Source organism: Vidua chalybeata, chromosome 1, assembly GCF_026979565.1.
Source record: "Vidua chalybeata isolate OUT-0048 chromosome 1, bVidCha1 merged haplotype, whole genome shotgun sequence".
In the NCBI taxonomy this organism is placed as follows: Eukaryota; Metazoa; Chordata; class Aves; order Passeriformes; family Viduidae; genus Vidua; species Vidua chalybeata.
This window is the reverse complement of record NC_071530.1, coordinates 83,217,773-83,239,435: the sequence shown is the minus strand read 5'-3', so window position 1 is coordinate 83,239,435 and position 21,663 is coordinate 83,217,773. Positions and strand designations below refer to the sequence as shown.

Sequence of the window (21,663 nt, the reverse complement as noted above, 5' to 3'; positions counted from 1 at the left end):
ATTCACACACATAGCAAAAAAACAAAACACAATCCAAAAATACAAAATTTTAGGGTATTGGTAATTTAATTAAATCAGATGCAACAAAACCAGTTTTGTTTATGCTTTCTTTATATTGCTTCATGGAACATTTTTTTTAAAAACAAAATGTAAGAGGTCATGGGTTTTTTACTGTGAGATGGTGCATGTTCAAATATAATAGACAGTGCTAATTGCAGGAAAACAGTGAAACACTAGGAAAAGACTAGTGATTATATCAGTAGAGGTGGCTGTTAAGGAAAACATCCTTCCTTCCAGGTAGATAGTTCCTAACAGTAGCCTAAATTTACTAATCCTTGTGGTCTACCACTTTAGAAGAAATGGTATTTTGCTCTGTATTGCAGTGAGAATAATAGGGCTATTGAATCATAGGGAGGGAAGGAAAACAGGAAGGAAGGAATCACTCAGTACTCTTCCAAGTCCTGGAATCTTTTCAGGATGTTCACAGATGGACCAGAAAATGAGAAAAAATGAAGATTTTAAAATTATTTAAAGCTTAATTATTTCAATGGATTTCTTTGGAATTATGCTTCTCTGTCCCTTCCCCATCTCATGTAGATGCAGGAATCCTCCATATGGTACATGGTAGCATACCAGGAAATTGTCTTCAAGTAATTTTGGGACTTAAATTGCACAGAATCTACAATTTAATCTCCTAACAATTACTTTAAGTGTTAGGTGTGAGGTAGCCTGGGTTTTATGATAAAGGATTATATTGGCATGTGTTGGAATGATGTTTGGAAGCTAGACTAAGCAACAAAATAACAGGAGTACAGGAACAGTCTTTGACTTCTCCCCAGCACCCGTTAAAAGATTTCCAAAGAAAAAAGAGAAATGTCTTTTCTGAAAGCTTTAACAGCTGTGTGTGTGTGATGCTTTAAGGCTGCTTTCTACAGCAGTTTTGTTTTTCCAGCCAAGAAAATCTATCAGGCAGTCAGAGAAAATTCAGAAAATGGTATGATTTTAATTAAATCCTTTGATAAAGCTCATGGTTATATTTTCTTAATAAAGGGTTCTAAAGTTTTTTAAAAACTCAATAGGTTCCTGAACAGTTAGCATGGAAAATCTGGAGATCAAATAAATCAATAAGCTGGGAATTAAAGGGATTTTAGTCCTGCCTTAAATGAAAAACCTTCATGCAACTGAAGCTACACAGTCTGCGTAGAAAGTCTCAGCAATATCGATCTCAAGTGCACATATTTTCCCATGTGAATGTCACTGATGGACATGCATTAAAGAACTACCACGGAACAAAAACCTGCTGACAATATGAAATATTCTTAATACAGCAAAGGTGCTCTTTTTAAAAAGTCACAATGATGTTAAAAAATAATTGCTATGAACATGACTGCTAAATATTCTTATTATGACCTTGCTTTAGAGAATTTGAAAGAGGCACTCATAAAGCTTTGATTGTGGAATGGATGATCTGTGACTATCTCTATAGTAATAACAGTACTAGCATCATCTCAATAAGAAGTAATATGATGACACTTCCAGCAGGATACTTCTGCATTGATTTGCTAACTGTGATCTGAAAGAAGTTTATCTACAGAGGCAGTGCAGCAAATTGAGAAATAACTGCCTTATTTATATGAATACGGTGCATACTTATGAGTATGCTTTTGATGTCTTGTTTCCATAAGAGGGAAGATAAAAAGATATTTCTAAAGGAAACATCAGAAGCATCAAAAAAATTACAAAGTCACTGATAAGATAAAGGCAAAGGTAGCCTTCGTGGACTGTCTGATTTTGCCCTCTCAAGGTTAAGCTGACAAGACAGAGACATGTACTTACTCCAGAGGATCTGAAACATAAAAAGAGAAGACTCAAATTCATCCAGCTAACTTTATACACTCAAATGAAGCTCCAAAGTAATATTATTTTTTCCTGTGTGGGGGACACACATCTTCAAAAAGCATTTTCACCTAAGATCTGCACTGCCCTCTACGTCTGATCTGTTTCTCATACAAAAGAAATAAAGGATGCCTTCACACTCACTTATCTACTCCAGCCAGTGAGATAACAGGCCATTCTATGCTACGAAATTTGGGAAGAGACAAGATGGCAAAGGCAAAGACCTAGATATGAAAGAGGCAGAAACTGCTGCCGATCAATTGGCTTCTCATGCCTCCAGAAATTGAAGCAAATAGGCACTGAAAGGTGTGCAAACATGAAAAGAAGGCTACAATCACACAGAATCATCAGGCATCATGATGCAGACATCAATGTTTTTTCCACTATCTGGATTGTAATGTCTCTAACTGAAAGTTTGTTTTCATGAAAGAACTTTTAAGGAGGGAGCTAGTGTGAGTCAGGCACATCTTGCTAATGCAGCTGTGAAGCAAGGATCTATGGTTCTACACAAAGGGAAAGCCAGAAAGCCAAAAGGGTTGTCACGCCACAAGAAGTTGTCCAAAGCACATAACTTCTGCCTTATAAACATGGCAGACAACAATTTCAAAGCATTTCTGTAGAGCTTTTTCCCCAATATCAAGTGCATCTGCACTTAAGAGAACTAAGTGCTGAGCTAGTACAAAGCAGTGTAGCTTCACTGCTTGTAAATGAGTGGTATCAATTTACACAGCTGACTGTCTGTGTGCCCTAACAATTACATTTACAACTGAATGTAAATGTTCTAGCTATAAGTTGCAGCAACTTTCCCCTCAGCTTCCAATCCTGTTTCCTTTATGGTGGTTTGAGCACATCCTCTGAATTAAACATCCTCATTAATAGGGAGTAAATTAACTTATGAGCAGAGTTCAAACAGAAAAGAGGCTTATGCACACCAGGAAAAGGATGCAGAAAACAGCATAAATATCTGCAACTGTCAGTGAAATTGGTAGGGAGCAGAGAGAGTTCAAAATAGATGTTCTTACTGGCTGCTGACCTGTTAAAAATGCTTCTTTCTGTTATGAAAAACCCTCAGAAGGAACCAAATTGTATTTCATTGCCATGTCGGATTCTCACAATGTATTCCTTAGGTTATGTGCAGAAGTGCTTCATTTTAGATGCAGATCTGTCTCTTTCAATTACCAATGCAGACTACAAAGCATTTTAGCAATGTCGCATGCCAATTTAGCTTGCTAAGTTATCCTAATTGGCTCTTTTTTAACTTCAGTGACAGCAGGAAAAAGAAGATGTTCTTAGCAGTCATAAGTGCTTATGCCTTAGCACTGCTAAAGCATCTAGCCATCTCTTAGATTGAATAAAGATGCAGAAGATTTGATGTTGATGCATAATACCTGTTTTTAATGTGCTGAGGAGAACCAAGACACTTGAAAGCTCCATTGACCATAATAGCAAGCCTTGTGCAGAGAGCTTCACATTCTTCCATACTACAAAATAAATCGAGGAGAAAAAAACCAAATAATTAGCAGTGAAAACAGAGAACGTTTTTTATACCTAACTTTAGTTAAAGTGGAACAGATGCAAAACAGGTACACAAAACTTTTGACTTCAAAGGGTAATAGTCAAAATTGTAACCCTAATCAGTGTACACCAGCAGTTATTACCACATGAGAGCTAGAAGAGAGCCTTAAACCATTACTTATACCATAACTATTTGGACAATTCTGGTCAGAATACAAAGGTATCATTACCACAGGCAAATGCCTCATAAGCAATCTCAGGAATGCCACTAAGGAAGTCAGGAACTCTGTTACTCCCTTTAATATGTGTTTATGATTATTCTGAGTTAAAGAATAAAGGGTGGGGAACGAAAATCTTGCCCAGCCTTTCTTTTGCATAGTACATGGCCTTGAAAAACAGCTACCCTTAGCCTGATTGCAAGATAGAAGTCAATCCAAAACACTACAATCCAAAGAGAATTTAGGAAATGGAAATGCATCTGAATAGAAAAGCAGAGTCCTCCTAGATGTGACTGCTTCAGAGGATAAATAGTAGCTTTGACTTGTAAAACTTATGTCAGAAGGGCTGCTACCCTACATATTACACAGAATTTTGTGAGCAGCTCTTTCAAAGAAGCACTTTAGACATAAGGAACCAGTTAGGACAAACCCATCATCTCAAAGAGGACTCAAGGATGTTTGGTGTTCCTACAATTCACTGTGTGCCCTCTCCAGCTAAACACAAGATGTCTTGTGTGCCTCAGCCATGGGCCAGTCTAAACCAAAGTGCTTTGACTGAATGAACATTGGCAATTAAGTACTGCCTTAGGAACCATTTCTTTATAAATGACAAGGCTGTGGCGAGAATTGCCAAACTGCTGTGTCTGAGAGAGACAGGGAGAGAGCTGACACATCTTCCCACAAATCAGGAAATTCACTGAAAAACTCCTAGTGCTCCCCTTGGCATAACACTCCCCAGCTGTGGCAAAATTACACAAATTTAGGGCTCTAGGGACAGTTGATAAAGCCTCACTCCTCCCCAGTTAAAACAGAAGTTTTGTCTCAGATATGTAAGCAAAAATTTGTCTCAGAAAATTAGGTAAACAGTCCTCAAAACCTGATTTTTGCGCAGCAAACCCTCTCTATACCTTACACATATACTTGCTGACATGTATGATAGTTCACTTAATATGTAAAATTCCTGTACTTATACAAATAAATACTCTCAAAGCCCCAGTGGCCTTCAGAAAATAGTATAAATAGTATAAAATAATTTCTCCTTTCTTCACCCTGGCACAACAATGTGAACAGTATCACTGTACTTATTGTAACTGCTTCAAGTTGTTCATTTGTAGAGCTAAATGTGTAATTAATACAATTTGATGAATTTTGTTTGGTTTCATCATATTAGTAATGAGATCACAGGTCTCTTCTATTTAGTTGGTGTTTGACAGTTAAAGGTTCTTAATCTCAGCTGAAAATTCAAAGCATATTTTTTCCTGAAAATCACTGAGATGAATTCACAATGCATAATCCGTGGTCCCTAAATGAGTGTGCTGGTAAGTACTTGGCCATCAAAGGTACATGATTTTCAAAATTCAGCTTCCATAAATAAAACACTAGAAACTTTTTGAAGAATTTTTCCATCAATAATGGATTGGGACAACAAATACATTTTAAGAATATCTTAAAAAATCTGAAAATAAAAAACATTGGAGGAAGTTTGGCCACATTCCTTTATTAATTCATCTATACTTCAAATCTCATTCAGCCAAATGTTTCATTGTTGTTTTGATTCTTGAATTTTGCCTTCTCTGGACACGTTTTCATGCTATCTCCCTCATTTAAAGAAATTTTACATATAATTATACATACCATATAGATATAACCTAAGGGGACATTTCATTTATTTCATTTCACTATAGATGTTACGAAACAGTGTTGATGTTTCCTCCATTAAACCACTATACCAGTGATCATGGCAGAGAACTGACAAGGCATTTAATGTAGATGGACCCTTGTAAGAGGATGGGGTCTCTCCTACCATTTCCAGTAACGCATAAGAGAATAGATGATGCATCCATCTTCAGGATGCCATGGCTTACTCTCTTCAGACACTGATGCAAAGCAAAACATAATAAAATCAGAAGGTTTTTCACTCATTCCTCCCTTTCTAAGGATTTTTAAGGTATCCAGATACAAAAAAGTATCTCCAAGTAAGAGGAGATACTACAACACTGAGTAAAATGAGCATGGGAAAAGAAGAATCAATTACATCATCTCTGCTGTGCCTCCAGCTCCTTGAGCAACACTCTATTCTTCAAAAATTAAATATGAAAAATAGTTGGGCTTTTAATGCCTTCCTTCATGAATAGGAAGGAATTACCATAAAATTTCAAGACTTAATCTGTGTTTCACAACAGAGTGAGCATGTCTTCAGAATACAGTCCTCTACAGCACAGGAATATGCCGGCTGCTGGGATAAGGGTCTTACCTGTGGGATGTCAGCACAGCTGCACAGCCATCCTGCACTTCCTTCAGGATAGCTTTCCAAAGGTAGCGTTTAGAGCAGGGATCCATCCCAGAGCTGGGCTCATCCTACAGGAAAAATGAAAATGACACAGCAGCATGGAAAAAGCATACCACAGGTTCTGCCCAGCATGAAAAATTAATATAATTCACAATAAAATCATACATTTTTATCTTTAAATGTCACATTTTCAGAGGGCCACTTAACTGACACCCTGATCAATGTTTTGCTTTAACACATACAGTTTAATGTCTAAATTTATGGAAGGCACATTTTAGTAAAGAAGTATATATACATTTTAGTAAAGAAATATAATATTTAAATATAATCTATGTGTATTTATAAATGCTTATCATGTATAAAATTTTAATATACCATATATGTATAGTTATAAGTATGTATTATATTATATCTGTTTCATTATATACATATACTCGTTTTTATAAGAGAGACTTGCAAGCAATTTTTCTCACTTTCTGGAAGGGTTTGGTGACTGTTTCTGATCTGCATACACATCTGCCAGGAGCACAAACAACTGGAGAAGTCCTACAGTTCCCAGATGCCTACACTGCCCATCCCATATCCAGGTGTTTGATAAGATGGTTTTGATTTGGCATCCTACACCAGTTACTCCCATAGCCCTTTTAAGAGGAATTTTCACCCACAAAGGAAAGAATTCACAGGATTAAATAACATTAACTCAGTGCAAACCAACCGGCAAATCCATTTCCCACTTGGATGGCTCTCATGGAGAAAGACGCGCTGCTACAAAACCTACATTTCCCCTTCTTATCTATTCCTCCTTTCCTCCCTAAATCAAATTCTTTACTTCATCCACTCCTGGAAACAAAGGAATGATATTTGATTGACAAATCCAGTCTCTGTCACTACAAAATTAGTGTAGTGTTGCTTTTTATCCAGTGGAATTCCATGGGGAGTGTCAGCACCTGTTAGACAAGTGTGGCTTTGGCCAGAGTATTTTCAGCAAGGAATCCCAGCTGAAACCTGGAAGCAGTTTTCAAGAAACAAAGCAAACAAAACATCCAGTTTGCAGCCAATTTTAGTGCTTCACTACCAAAGTCAGAGGTTAAAAAATTTAGTTCAATCTCCCATTATCAGTAGATTGCTAACAAAGAAAACATAAAAAGCAATAAACATAAAGTAACCCACAATGTTGCTCAAATTAATAGCTATGATCCTGCATGCAATTTGAAAGCAGATTCAGTAGTTTATATTGCTGTCTTTGCTTTAAGACAAAATAATAATAAAAAAAACTCCTTATAAAATACTGAAAAACTCCTTTAACTTTCTAAAGCCAGCAAATGTTTTAAAGAATTTGACATGTTTAGATATCTTTCTTGCCTCTTTTCATTCTAATGCAACAGTCTGTGCCCTGCAGCAAGAAGTAGGCTGAAATGGATACTTGCAGTATTGCAGTAGTACACTGTCATAAAGGCATTCAAAACCAGTTGGAGCATTTCCTAAGATCAGGACAAAACAGATTTAAGATAATCTCCTCCTTTTACTAACTGAACCAGGGTCAGTTAAAGCATAAAATGCAAATAAAATATCTTCTCTTAGAAGTGAGGCAATGGTAGGCAGCTAGAAGCAGCAAAATGTGTCTAATCTTCTGAAACACAAACCCTAGAGAATATCTATTTATCTGGTTCTGGTTTACCTGTGATCTTTTCCTGGAAGCCCAGGTATCCCCCTCAACTCTGAGGAGCAGCTTTCCTACCCTTGACCATTTTGAAAGGTTTATTGCACTGGTTTAGTTTTCCCAGCCAAGTTTTAAGAAAGCGAGGTTCAATATTCTGTAGTGAAACAATGGGCAATGGTATGAAAGAAAATGTAGTGTTGTAATGATGCAGTTCTCAAAGCTTTGTCTCCCTGATCTTCATTGTTTACACTGGAGTGGCCAGTGTCAGGCCTAAATGGGCAGTAGTATGCAAGAACCAAAACAACCTGAGATAAGAAATTCAAATTAATATAATTCATAAGTATTGCTTGATTGGATGACTTGTGAATGCAGCAAAATATGAGAACTACCCAGATTAATGAAGTAAATATAACCTAGTAAGAATTAGGAGTATCCTGAAAGAACATGGGTCAATTAAATACATATTTGGACCATGGAATACCACAATTGTATTTGTGTTGAAGGTTGTTTTTTTTTCTGCTCACCCAACTGCTCCAAGGAAGAAAAAAATAGGAAAAGAAAAACAATTTAACTTTCTATTTTTGTGAGCACTGGAGAATAAAATTAAAGCCATTCATATAGAACAAAGAAGACAGTTGTACATCTGTGCATCAATTACTCCCTGACTGATCAGGAAACTACCTGATTTTCTTTAGAGCGACATACACAAGAACAAAATTAAATGTAGCCCATTTTTCATAAGCACAATATTACTTTTACTCACCAGTAAAAGTATTTGGGGTTTACCAACTAAAGCCACAGCAGTAGAGAGCTTCCTCTTTGTGCCAGCACTGTATGTTCTCACCAGTTTGTCAGCATGGGCGTTGAGGTGTAAGCGGTTAACAAGGTCCTCTGCAACCTGTGGTTTGCAAATTTGAAGGCAAACAAAGACGAGCCAGGTTAGATAGCATTTGTGCATAGATTGAAAGAACATTCTGTTCATGTATGTTAAGAAAATGTACATGTTGTTTCCTTATTTACTCACACTTGCTGCAAATTATTATTTTGAATCTTAAACACAGAGAAAAATCTGCTCTGGGGTCCCTTCATTCTTCAAAAATAAGGATTTTCTCATGTAGAAGTCTGGCTTTGTCACTGCTCAGCACAGCCATTTGTATTTGGTTTGTATTTTAGATCATGGGTCAATGATCTAAAATGTCTCTCATTTCAACTTATTCTCCACTATTTATTTGATCAAATACCTGAGTAACTGAAAATTCAAGTGAAAAATTCTTCATCAGCTACAAAAAAAGAGAAAATGTCAGAAAACCAAGTCACAGTTGTGGATTTAGAGCTTCTTTTAGACAAAATGTAACAGGATTAAATTAATATAATTTTTTAATAACTGAGAGGGGTAAGCTGATCCTAGCTGGATTGTTTTAATTGCTCTAACAAGAATTTATGATCCGAGCAAGCTGGGAAGGCATGTGAGCACAGCTGGAGACAACACTCAGGCTGTCCCCTATGGCCTTTTTCTTTACCTTGTCAGAGACAATCTGACATATAGGGCTCCCTAAAATACTGATGCTAGAGAATATGAAATGTAGCAATAATCTTCATCCATCTATATCAGCTACTACTGCTAGACTGTCCAAGGAGATATAGCTCAAAACCATGAGGGACACAGCAGCAACTTTTCTGCTTGCTGCTGCCAAATGCACCCTGCAAAGCAGCAGGTGTTTGGCATAGACTGCTGGGGGGTTGTGTCATCAAGGAGTGATCAGCTTTATAACACAGCAAGTGTGCTTTCTACCTGTATGTAGGACAGCTGGAAGATTCTTGGAAAACAAAGAATTGCATGGTGCTCTTATTGCCCAACATTAACTGCCAGAGCATTCCCAGCAGTATGGTTCATTCTCTTTGCTTCTTCTACATTACCTTCAGAAAAACCAAGGAGGGACTTGAAAGCTTAATCATATCAGATGGACAGTCTCCACTTAACTCAAAATTCCAGTTGAAAAAAAATTCAATAAACAATAGTGAACTAATATTCACTATCCATCATAAACCAACTGCCACAAGCATAATACTTTCTATAGAAGATTTTTATGCAAACACCATTGGAAATGGTGAACATATTCATGACCCTTTTAGCAAGATTTTTCAAGTGATACTTATAAGAGACATCTCTGAGAGCAAGTTTTCTGTAAGAAGGAACAATGCTGCAGCGGTGAGAATTTACAATATTCTTGTGATGATCTTTGGACTGGTATCCATAGTCACTGTGTTTGGGGTACCTGGATGTATAATCTGACAGCAGTGCATGGTCTCACACAAAAGCTACATTTCAAAAGTATTGCTCTGTCTACATTAGATGCAGAGAGGTTTGCTTCTTAAAAAAAAGTCATAACAACTGTAAAACCAGCCACAGGTAATATTATATTGAAAAGTTCAAGGCTTCTGCTGTATCAAAGGTAATTCACAGTAATTTACTTCCAATTAGAGGTTATAGCTGTGGCTTTAAAAATGGTTAATCACCTAAGCTATATTCTAAGATAAGATAGCTGAGCTTTGTTTTGTTATGTGTTTTTTTTTTTTTTTCACTTCCAAGTATAGGTTTCATTATACACCAAAGCAGAACACAACACTTTGTTTTGTCCTCTAAAGCATGTGGTGGACACCTTATCCTGACTTGACTGCTACCACTGGGAATGCATGAATGTTAGTGCCTAAAGGATGATCCACCTACATTTCACCAACAGTCACACAATTACACAGAAAATCTCCTAAGAATTTAAGACCAGAAAGTGAAAAAATATGCAATCCCATGTTTACACCAAATATATGTTTTAAACTACAATGAGCTTCAAGTGCTATTAAAAAATAATCAAGAGAGGACCCACATTTCAGAGAGCTAAAATATAGTCAGAACTATCCTTTAGCTATGACTATAACCATGCCTTCTAAGACTGCTTTGAAGTGTCATCTAAAGTCAGCAAAATGTCTTTTTTTAAAAAGAGACAATGAATATTGCATGGGGAAGAATTTAGAAGGTCAAGGAATAGTGCCAGAGAGAGAAGAAAGTAACTATTCAAGTTGGAAGGGTCTTCTTGTAGTCTGTAGCCCCCAAGGAGACTCAGTCATGACAGGTATGAACATAAAGCTCTTTGTAGGGAGCAACATTAAAAAGAACTGACTTTGCAAGATTTGTAATTCCTCACATTGAATTCTCCTCTCTGGTGTGTGCTCAAGAATTCACCATGACTCCACAATCTCCTGTTTCTTACAAAGAGATAAAGCCTGGCAAGCATCCTGCTATAGAAATTCTTCAAGACAAGGTTGAAAAGCTAAATAGGTAAAAGGAGAGGGGTGGGAATCATTTTATAGTGCCCACTTTGCTGTTGCTTTAAATGTGGAGATCTTCCAAGATAAACCTTGCACAGCACAATCTGACCTGATACCTAGATATGCTTCTTTGGTGCAAAACATATCAAATTATAATGGATCTAGAACTGAATCATATCAGCAACAAAAAGGCAGAAGGAAGGGCCAACTTTCTTATTCCTAAATATTTCCCAGTTTCACCTAAAAAAAAGTCTTCTATTCCTGCTACCCCCCTCAGATCTTATATTTCAAAAGAGCACTGCAGACTATGTTTCAAATATAACTAAATATAAGAAGATAGAGCTCAATCTTCTTTCAAGAGATGACCTCAAGACTTTTTTCTTTAATGCATATTATAAGATTTCCAGAAATTTTTCAGCTTCATCAATAATACCTAAGCAAAAACAAAACAGTAGTTTGAAAGACATTAGAAATTACATATTAGCTATACTGTAGAGGAGCCATTATAAGTTTATTTTTCTGCATAGCCAGTGGTTTTCATCATAGTACATTGTAAAATAAATACAAAAATCCCTCTTAAACTACTTTAAATGAAAGTCAGAATTGAGCATGTGATCAATCTTCAGATACAGATACACACAATTATGCCAGAGAATTACAGTTCTAATTATTTCCTTCCTGTAGTGAATGTGAGATATTCACAAGCACCTTCTCTCCCTCCTTGCCATATTCACCATGATGCTCTATTTGAATAATGTTTCATTGACCTTCAGCAGCAAAGAGTGAGGAAATACTTCAATTTATTTAGCAAGTTGATAACACTGAAGCCAAATCAAAATATGCAGTTATATGCAAATATATACATTGTGAGCACATTTGAACCATGAAAATATTTAATGTCTATTCATAGCTGTAATAATGTATTTAAACTTTTCCTTTCCTTCCTCCTCACACCAGCAGTGAAATTTATAACAGACTTCACATCTATCAGCTAGTTATTTCCCTATTTTCAAATATTTCTTAAAACTATTTACTTTTTTTCTCATCAATTCTAATATATTTAGCAAAAGATGTTCCCCAGAATTAATTTGGGCTAGTCCACCTAGCTTTAGGACAGGCACTGGAATGAGCCCTTCAATCTGTAGCATCTAAACAAAATCCCCCAATACTTTGTGAAGTTTCTAAAGACAATATTCATTCCAGAAGAGGCAATAAGATAACTTTTTGCACACATGCCAATATCTGTGGAAGTAAAGCTCAAAACAGGCATGGTCTCCTCCATCCACTAGGGAACTAAGAGGTACATGCATTCCACTGAAAAGCAGTAATTGTGTAACCAGTGATGCCTATGGGTTTCCACTCCCTTTAAAAATTACCTCTAATAGTCAAGTAAAAAAATTCAGTGTGGTGCTAAGGACTTTCAATCTGTGTGTCTTCCAGAAAAACTTGGAGTTACCAATCTATTGAAAGACTAGAATCAATCTATTGAAAAACTAGAAACATCATGGTGTGTCTATCCTGACTTGAAAGGCTGTATCCATCAGTGTATTAGTTTTCATCATTTCTTACACAATAAATAAAAAACATAACTTCTTGCTATTTATTTAAACAAATCCTCGTAAAGCAAATCTGACCCAATACTGAAAATGTGTATCATACCCAGTATAAATGATAATAAACATGGCTTGAATTCTAGAGTCATCTGGAAAATAACTTTATATGTCCAAAGCAGTAATTCAAAGTGTCAGGTTCTGAATAAGTGGATACAGTGTAGTTTGAACACCCTAAATAGCAATAATTCAATAATTCCACACAAAACAGTATTTATTTGGTTTTCAAGTAAACTGAGAATTGTTAGATTTTTACATTTGGAAAGTGCCATGGTCAAGTTTCTGGGGAACAATTTTTTAACCTAAAATCTCATAAAACTATACACAGTAATTTTATTTGGTGTCCAAAAAAATGTAAGCCTACAAAGAATACAGGAATTTACAGATTCCCATTTCCAGCACCTATAGAATATATATATATATATATATATTCTATATAGAATATAGAATATAACATGTAAGGAAATTGAGATTCTAGAACCAGAGCAATATCTTCCTGGAGAGTTAATGAAAAAGAAAGCATACCAAAAAGTTACCTCAGAAGACCTGATAAAACTTCTTTTGAGATTTGCAACAGAAGTTTTAATGCTAATGAGAGATTTGATATTGTGTTAGTAATTTTAATTTTTTAACAAGCTGATTGCTGTATTTTGGAACAAATTGAGATCTAAGAAGTTGATATATTAAAGAAATAAAAATTAAAAGTACTGTGCTTAATCAATATCCTTCTAAATAGCCTAAAATATTTTTTAGGCTATTTTTTTCCAATTTTTAACAAAAAGAAAATTTCAGTGCAGATTTGTGAAATATTAAAAAACTTCACATTACATGTGAAGCTTAACACTGACAGTAAATGACCCATTTTTCTTCTCCTTTCCCATCCATTTAATTACTGTTTTGGAACATTAAGTGCACTCAACTTTATGTCAGGCACTTAACTCCTGCTGCTGATAAATTTGTCTAGCAAAGGATTTGGTCCTTGAAGTTAGTGCTTCAATAGAAAACTTCAGCAGCAATACAACCTGTGAGTCACCTGTACGCTTGCCTATTTCTTAAGAACCAAAGTGAATGTATATTTCTTTCCTTATCAAACCAATGTATTCTCTAGAACATATGTGTCTGTGCATATTAGTGTTATTAGTCACTGGTAAATATTCAGAGGCAGGCTTGGAGTGCTGTATCATAGGCAGGAGGGAATGATGAGAAAATAACAGCTTACGTTTCCATACAGCTGCCTCTAAAGCATTCCAAAGCCTTATTTTCTTTATAGGCAGCTAAAATGCTCACTTTCTCCAGGCACCAGCCATTTCTGAGTTGAAGCACAGCAGCTGTTGAGCGCTTGACAGCCATGCCACACAGTCAGGAGGGCCCATTGACAAAAACATTTGTTTTCCTCTGAGATAACTGCATTTTGGTTTTTGGTGGAGGAAAACCAGAGCAGCTAAGTATTATTTGCAGGGGCGCTTTGATGCCTTGATCGCAAGCATATGGCAACAAAGTCTGCTCTGCAATCCATGCAGACAAAAAATTAAGACAACTGAAAAGAGGAATGATCTTTCTTTCACAGATGTGATACTAAGGCGCAGAAGGCTGACTATAAAGAATAGTCTAAGCCTATACCTAGATCATCTGAGGTCCAGGAAGGTTAATATTTGTCTTCTCTCAGTGCACACAGTAACATAACTCATATATCTAAATGAATGATTTTCATCCATTTGAAGAGGGACGTGCATGTGATGTAACATACCACTTGAGGAACTCTTCCCTAACTGCTATGGAGGAACTGACACTTCATGGAGAAAACAGGTAATTAATTATAGTTGAGGGCTTTAGTGCAATAACAGCCATCCCTTAATATATTTCTTTTAGATCGATGGAAATATATGCAAGCTTTCAATACTCTGCTAGTAGTCTGAAGCAAAAATTAACACAAATAGATTATGAAGGGTAAACAATCAAACAAAAGACTGTATGATAATTTCTGAGCAGTCTGCAAGTAACATATTGTTAAAACATGTAAAAGTCCAGGCTTTGTCCTGGACAATGGATACTGCCCAAGACAAGGGGCAAACACATGCAAGAATAATTTATTTTCCCCAAGCTTTCATCCAGAAATACCCAAATTATCAGCTTGAAACAGTAAAAATTCAAAATATTGCCTGTCCTGATGAATACTCAATGTCCCCTACAGGAATCATATTTTTTTCTGAAATAGCACCTTTCTGCTGAGGAAAAAGAAAACAGGCTGCAGAGAACCAGAAAGCAGCCCTCTCACATACAGTCAAAGAACTGGTTGCAAACCACTTAATAGACCCTGAGGCAACCTAAATACTTAAACTTAATAGACCCTGAGCCAGAAAAGTGCTGGGTAGTAGAGAAAAGAAAAAAAAAAAAAAGCTATTTCAGTTCATGCAGTTTTGCTTCTGGAAAAATGAAAGGAAAACAACAGGCAGTATTCTTGATGTTACAAGGGCAGTGCTAGAGCAATAGCTACTATTTGGGACGAATCCATACAGCAGGAATTGACAGATACCAATTTCATATCACAGTATAATTTTCTCATCTTAATAGAGATGCAATTAAGCAGAAAGGACTGAGCAGCTCAAGTCTGGTCATATTGTAAACTTCCATCAGCTGATACAGAAAAAAACCCCATATCTGTATCCATTTTGTACTTAATTTCTGGTATCTGCTTACTGGTTACCTCATTACAGAAAAAAGTTCAGTCAGCTGATCAGCACAGCTACACCTGTATCTGTAAATCCAAGAGCTCCCAGTGATATTCCCAGACATTGTCAACTTTTGTGCTGATTGTCAGCTTCTATGCTGCTCTCCCTGGACAACCCAAGCTTTGTGTGGCAGCTGGAGCATTTGTGAAGTTTAAGAGAGCAGAGTTCTGACAGCTCCTATCACAGCTCCTAGCACAGCACAGGTATTTCATTTATTTATACAGAATCATACAATTTTTAGTTCCTTCAAAGTTAAAATGTATCTCAGAAGAAAAGAGTTTTTCAGAGGTACAAGATTCAAAGCGTGGTGCTCTCTCACAGTTCTTGATGTGTGATAGTGAAGGCATTGAACCATTCATAAATTTAATTTCTTTTAGGGGTTTTGTGCCCGAGATTTCATTTGCAATAATGTTATTTTACTATCTGCAGTGATGTTATTGTGTTTTGAACTGGCATAACAGACAGAAAAAATCCACATTATTTAAATAAAATTGTGGTAATGAAAAACCTTATTACTAAAGTTGTTAAGATGAAATATTAGATAGTTTCTCATGTTAAAAGGGTACAATTGTTCTATAAACCCCACAGTCTAGCCAGGCAATAGCTCCCCCTGCAAATCTGTTCTGGATAGTTACCTTATGGATATTCTGCTTTGGAATTCCACGCAGTGTGCAGTAATAATAAAGATGCTCCCAACCTGATAAAAGTTCGTCCAGGGCATCTTGTTGTGGACAATATCCAACAAGAATACCTTCAGAGCTAGCAGAGAGTATATCCATTTCTGACCTGTTTAAAGAAAAAGAAAAAATATTTGAATGTTGTTTAACAAATCCCATGGCCCTGGGTTCCACACTTGGGATACAAGACAAACACACATAACCTCAAGTCTGCAGATAAAGGAGTTTGAGTGTCTTTGCCGTGGTTACTCAGTGCAACACCACCCACAGTGCACACCACACTTTTTGTTCCTTTTGAGTTAGCACAGCCACCAGCATGTCACTGTTGTGACAGGGTGTGTGTCAAGGTCAACAGACCAACACATGAAGAAGAGACGTCCATGAGAATTAATGCTCACCAGTTTTACTTCTCTTATCTTTTTGGTAGTACCTGCTCTAAGGAGACACATTTCAAACCATACAGTGCTCATATTGGATATTATACTATTACAATATTATATTCATAACAGTCACATTGAATATTGAAGAGGAAGGACTTGAGAGAGAGGGAAATTTTGCTGTGTTTTCTTTGTGTGGCTATGACCATGCATACGCATGCATGCATTCTCTAAACAACAAGAGTAAAAAAAAACATTAAAGCCTAGTAACTTAAAAGACAATACAGGAAAAAGTATAAAATTATCCTGATTTAAGAGACTTTGGCCTTCACTTTGTAGCTCTACAGCATTACTTGAAATTACACTCATTGCTAAGAAGAAAGCTTGATTGCAAGGGTGTCTCATTACCCATAATGACTCTAAATCTATCCTATTTATTCCAACATCTAATTCAACACTCAACGATGCTGATTTACATGTACAGAAAGACCTATCAAAATGAAGACACTTAATAATAAAAAAATCTGAAGTTTGAAAGAAAAGAGTTTTCAAAAGATTCTGAGTAACAGAATGTTTTTCCTCTTAGTGGTTTTCTACATTTCTGATTAAAAGAACTAAATATATGATTAATCATTTAGACACAAAGTAAATGCATTAACTGCAGTTTCTACAGATACTAGCACTAGTGAAAATATAAATATGCATCGCCTGTTAGCAAGATTCAGGAGTCTGGGGAGAAAAAAATTCTGCATTTTACATAATGAACCACAGCATGAAAATATATTTTAATGCTATCAGAAGATAAATTAACATGATTATGACAAACCTTGCCATGTATTAATTAGAATGTTTCTTTGCTGTTAATGGCAAAGATATAAAATCATGGTATTTTGGCTGGTTTGGATGGTGCTATGTAAGTTATCTGCCTGTAGACACCTCTCTAAATAGTTAGCAAAATATAGAAGGGTGATAGGGGAAGAGGATAACAGAAGTGTTCATCATTAATTTATACCCACTTAGAGGACACTTTCAATGAAGAAAATACAGAATTTTTACTGTCTTAGTTCCCAACCATACATATGGCAAATTAAATCCTTTTTCTATAGTCATCTTTACCATAAGATATGGATTGAATAATGCTGATCTTTTTGTATAACCAGACATAAGCAGTAGATTCCTTATTGAATTAATTCTAACATAGCAAAATACTATTCACAGTGAAATGTTATCTAGATGCTGTTGAACATAGATGTGTCTGAGGTTTGTTTTGCTAGGAAGATTCATGCACAGGGTATTCTTTTGGTGCAGCTGCTGTCTTTTGAGAAAAAAGAGACTGAGCTTTTGATAATATGCCAAGCTCAATCAGAAGAGAACAAATTGCACTCTGGGGTAATTTCAGGGACATTTACTCAGCATGAACCCTGTAACTGGATAGAAACATCTTGTCTGCAATGGGCCCCTACCATGAAGAACAAAAAGTTAAATATGAACAGCTGCAAATAAACAACAGAATCTAATGTTCCTTAGCTAGAACTATATTAGAGCATTCTTACACAGTTTGCATCAGGAAATAAAAAGTGTCCTCAGCGCTGATTGTACATACAGAACTCTGGTGCTCTGCCTATGTAAACCACCCAGTCCTAGGTGAACATTACCCCATCTACTGACTTTTAGCTTTCATAAAGTGAGGACAAATTGAGAATGCATCATTTAGTATTCTTACTCAGTTTGGTCCCTTACCTTGCAACTTTATCCATTAACTCAGAAATTCTACTGTATTCACTAAAGAACTCATAGACCTTTCCACCTCACTTCTCTCCCTCATCTCTGTATCTGTCAAAACAAAAACAATCCAACCAGAAGACCAAAAAAAAAAAAAAAAAAAAAGCCATATTTCCTAATGTGCAGTTTAATGCCTCATCTTCCCTCATCAACATCACAGAGTAGATTTCTAAATCAAAATTCTGCGCATTTCCATTCAGTTTTGTTTAATCAGGTCCTAAATTTTTTCTGATGGTATAAACAATATAAATAAAAAATAGATGAAAAAAAAACACATTATCCTTTCTAATTATAGTAGGTATTGTATAACAGGAAACAAGCTCCCATCTTAGTAAATTGATTTCCCTTGAAATTCAGTTAATCTATCAGATTTCATTTTTATGGGTCTAAATTAAATGAACATTTCAAGTAGCAATGGCTTGATACCAGAAAAACTTCTCAGCAAATAATAGAATGTAAATATTTTTCCCTTTTTTTAAAAATTTTGATTCAATTCATTAAACTAATTATAATCCTCTTCTTCCTTAACAAATATCATATTATCAGAATCAAATTTGAAATATATATTTTTATATTTTTAATATTTTCTGAAATATAGATTAGCATTCAGCAAAATGCTGATTCTTTTTATTCTCAAGCTAGAGAAAAACAGTAATTTGTTTTCTGCCTTATTATTATCAGGATGCCATCATTTTTCACTAGACTATTCACATTAAAAACAAGACATACAGAAGGAAAAATCAGCTCATTTTATAAACAAAGAACATGTAAGTATGGATTCCAACCCCTCTCAGATTATTGTCCATAGTACAGTAGACACAATGAAATCTAGTGTAACATCTAAAACCTATGGGGAGAAAAACACTTTTGCACTAAGCTTTTACACTAATACACAACTGTCTGTATCTTTATAATAACACACAGTACTTGTTATCTTTAAATTCTGTTAGCAATTTTGATTACATCATCTGATCAAGTTAAGATATAGAACATATTTTCTCCTTCATTTTTAGACTACATCCTTATGCTCAGTCAATACTTCCCCTCATTAGTTAAGTTTTCCTTTAGAGTGAACAGCTGCAAGCAATGACACCACCAGAATAATTCCAGAAATCTTTATATTTTAAATATAGTCTTAAAGTTGCAGAATTGCATTTCTAGAACTCCTTTAGAAATGGTCAACAGAACATTTGGCATCCTTAAGAGAAATAGTGGAGTCTAGTACTTGAAGCATGGAAGATTTTCTGTTCCATCCCTGTCTAAGTACTTTGGTGAGAATCATGATATTTTGGTGCAAGATATCCAGAGAAAATATCCAGGACTCAATAAGACTTTCCTCACTGTGCAGTGTTCATCTCATAGGTTTGTCCTATTGAGGAAAGAAACTTGCCAGACTTTCAAGATACTGGAATCATAAACTAAAATCAGAGTATAGAAAACTTTTGATTCAGAGTTGTTCTTCCACTTACCATTGCAAGGCTTTTTACATTGATCTATTTATTCTGAGTGCTTAAAGAAAGCCCTGCAAGCTGATTACAGGTTATATGGGGGTGGCATGGAGCACTCCAGTCAGAAAGCCTTTGCTGACACTGAAAAGAGACATAATCACTGGGATGAGTGAATATGATCTTGGACAAAACCTGTTTCCTTCTCCTGTATAAACAGGACCTGCAGTTTCCAGAAGGCCAGATCCAAATCTAGTTTGCAGAGCTAGAACAAGATTTGGATCTTGTTTTTTACAATGGTTACTACCAACATTGCTTATAGGTGGTTGTGGGCTGTAATTCAAAGGTAAGCCTCAGTGTCAGGTTTCCAGAGACAACTTAGTACCCCTGATATCAGTCTTATGGCTGGTTTTGTTAAAATTGTTTCACTTTTGGCTCCACTATGCACTTTTTTTCACTTGTATATGCTTTTTCTGCAGTTTCTCAATGCAATTAAAAGCCGATATATATATGGTACTTACAATACCACACACACACACACATATATATATATATACATATATCTGCTTCTACAGAGAGATAAATTCCATTAATTGCAAAAGTACTTAGACATTTCATTGTACTCATAACTGCACATTCAATTCAGTGCATACTAATGCTCAATTAACATTACAAAAAATCAAGGTTAAAATATAATTAATGTAACTATAGATTCATTATAATTAGACTAATTATATTGATATACAGTGTAAAAACAGCCCTTTCAGCCATTATATTTATGTAAATTTACTCTTCCTTTCAAGTTAAGCTATTTGAACTACATTTTAATTATTTATCAAGCTGAATATCATACCTATCAAAAGAGTTGAAGTTCTAGCTATAAAGAAATATTTTACTTTTCCCTCTTTGAAGAGTAGCTCTGTGGTCCTATGACTTTGTAATCCAACAGCTGAGATGACTGACACAATTCAAATAGGATGGGGAATTGCTGTCATGGAGGATCTCTGAGCAGAAGGAAGATGGAAATTCATGGGACATAAATTAATTACATGAGGAAGAGTGCCAAATGCTTCAGTCCTTGATGGGGCCACTTATGAACAAGATGTTACCTGGTTTATCTATTTTTTTGCATATGCATCCCAATACACTCTAAGTATGAATTTAAAGTCATCCCTGTTCAGCAAAGCACAGCAGAAAAGATTGCAAAATAGAGGGCATCAAAAATACAAACAAACCACCAGTCACATTATTCATTATTTTACACTGACTTTACCATGACACTTAAAAGGATTTTGGCACTTTCTCTTCAAAGCTGTGTTTAGCTCTCTTCACTTTAGAGAGGTTTTTGACAGAGTCACTAAAGAGGGGTTAAACACAAGTATAGAAAAGGAAAGAAAACAAAGCTTGGCCAAAGTACACACAAACACAAAAAAGTGGAACAGATGTACAGAATTTGCTGATACATTAGCCCAGCAGACATTCAAAGACTATGAAGACTCACTTTGTTCTACTTTGTTATACCACTTTGTTAAGTGTCAGCTTTTCTTTGTACATATTTAATGCAGACCTTACTTCTTTAAGCTGTTTGACAGGAAAACTAACTACAAAAATGTTTACAGTTTCATACACTACCTTTCATTTAAACAGCTCCCACATTGGTGGCAATTAGTTATGGCAGTAGAGCCAAGCATGAGATAATTTTAGTCAATTTTTACTCTTGTAGAGCAACAGCTGTGCTACAGAGAACACAAAAAACTCTTCTAATTGTCAAGCAGATTATGCAGTTAATTATTAAACATATTTAAGCTTCACAACTTTAAAACCCTGTCAGTCTCTTAATGTCTTATAAAACCATACTTTCTAAAGACAAGTAAACAAACCTTATTCAAATAATCTACTTTCTAATAATTATTGGTTTGCTTTTGATATTTCTGCCCTTTATGAAAGGTACTCTTGGAACTTTGCTATCACTATTTTGTTTCCAAAGCTTCTGAAATAACTGTTTCAGTGCTGCTTGTTTCTTTGTCACTCTTCAATATTGAGGCAGCAAATATCCCTAATTTGGAGACACACTCTCTAGAAGATAATTACTTCTCTGTTTCTTTTGCACAGATATGTCTCTGATAGCAGCAATATTAAT

General features: G+C 35.6%; 1 protein-coding gene across 1 annotated transcript in view; it reads right to left on the bottom strand.

Annotated features, from left to right (window-relative positions):
• The window catches only part of ABCA13 (ATP binding cassette subfamily A member 13), a 166,520-nt gene that overhangs the window by 12,660 nt on the left and 132,197 nt on the right, over positions 1-21,663 (bottom strand). The window contains exons 49-52 of the mRNA XM_053950805.1: positions 15,878-16,028; positions 8,343-8,477; positions 5,884-5,987; positions 3,285-3,377 (exon numbers count right to left, since the gene is read on the bottom strand). Of these exons, the coding sequence (XP_053806780.1) occupies positions 3,285-3,377; positions 5,884-5,987; positions 8,343-8,477; positions 15,878-16,028 (483 nt within the window). The remainder of the gene's footprint in view (positions 1-3,284; positions 3,378-5,883; positions 5,988-8,342; positions 8,478-15,877; positions 16,029-21,663) is intronic.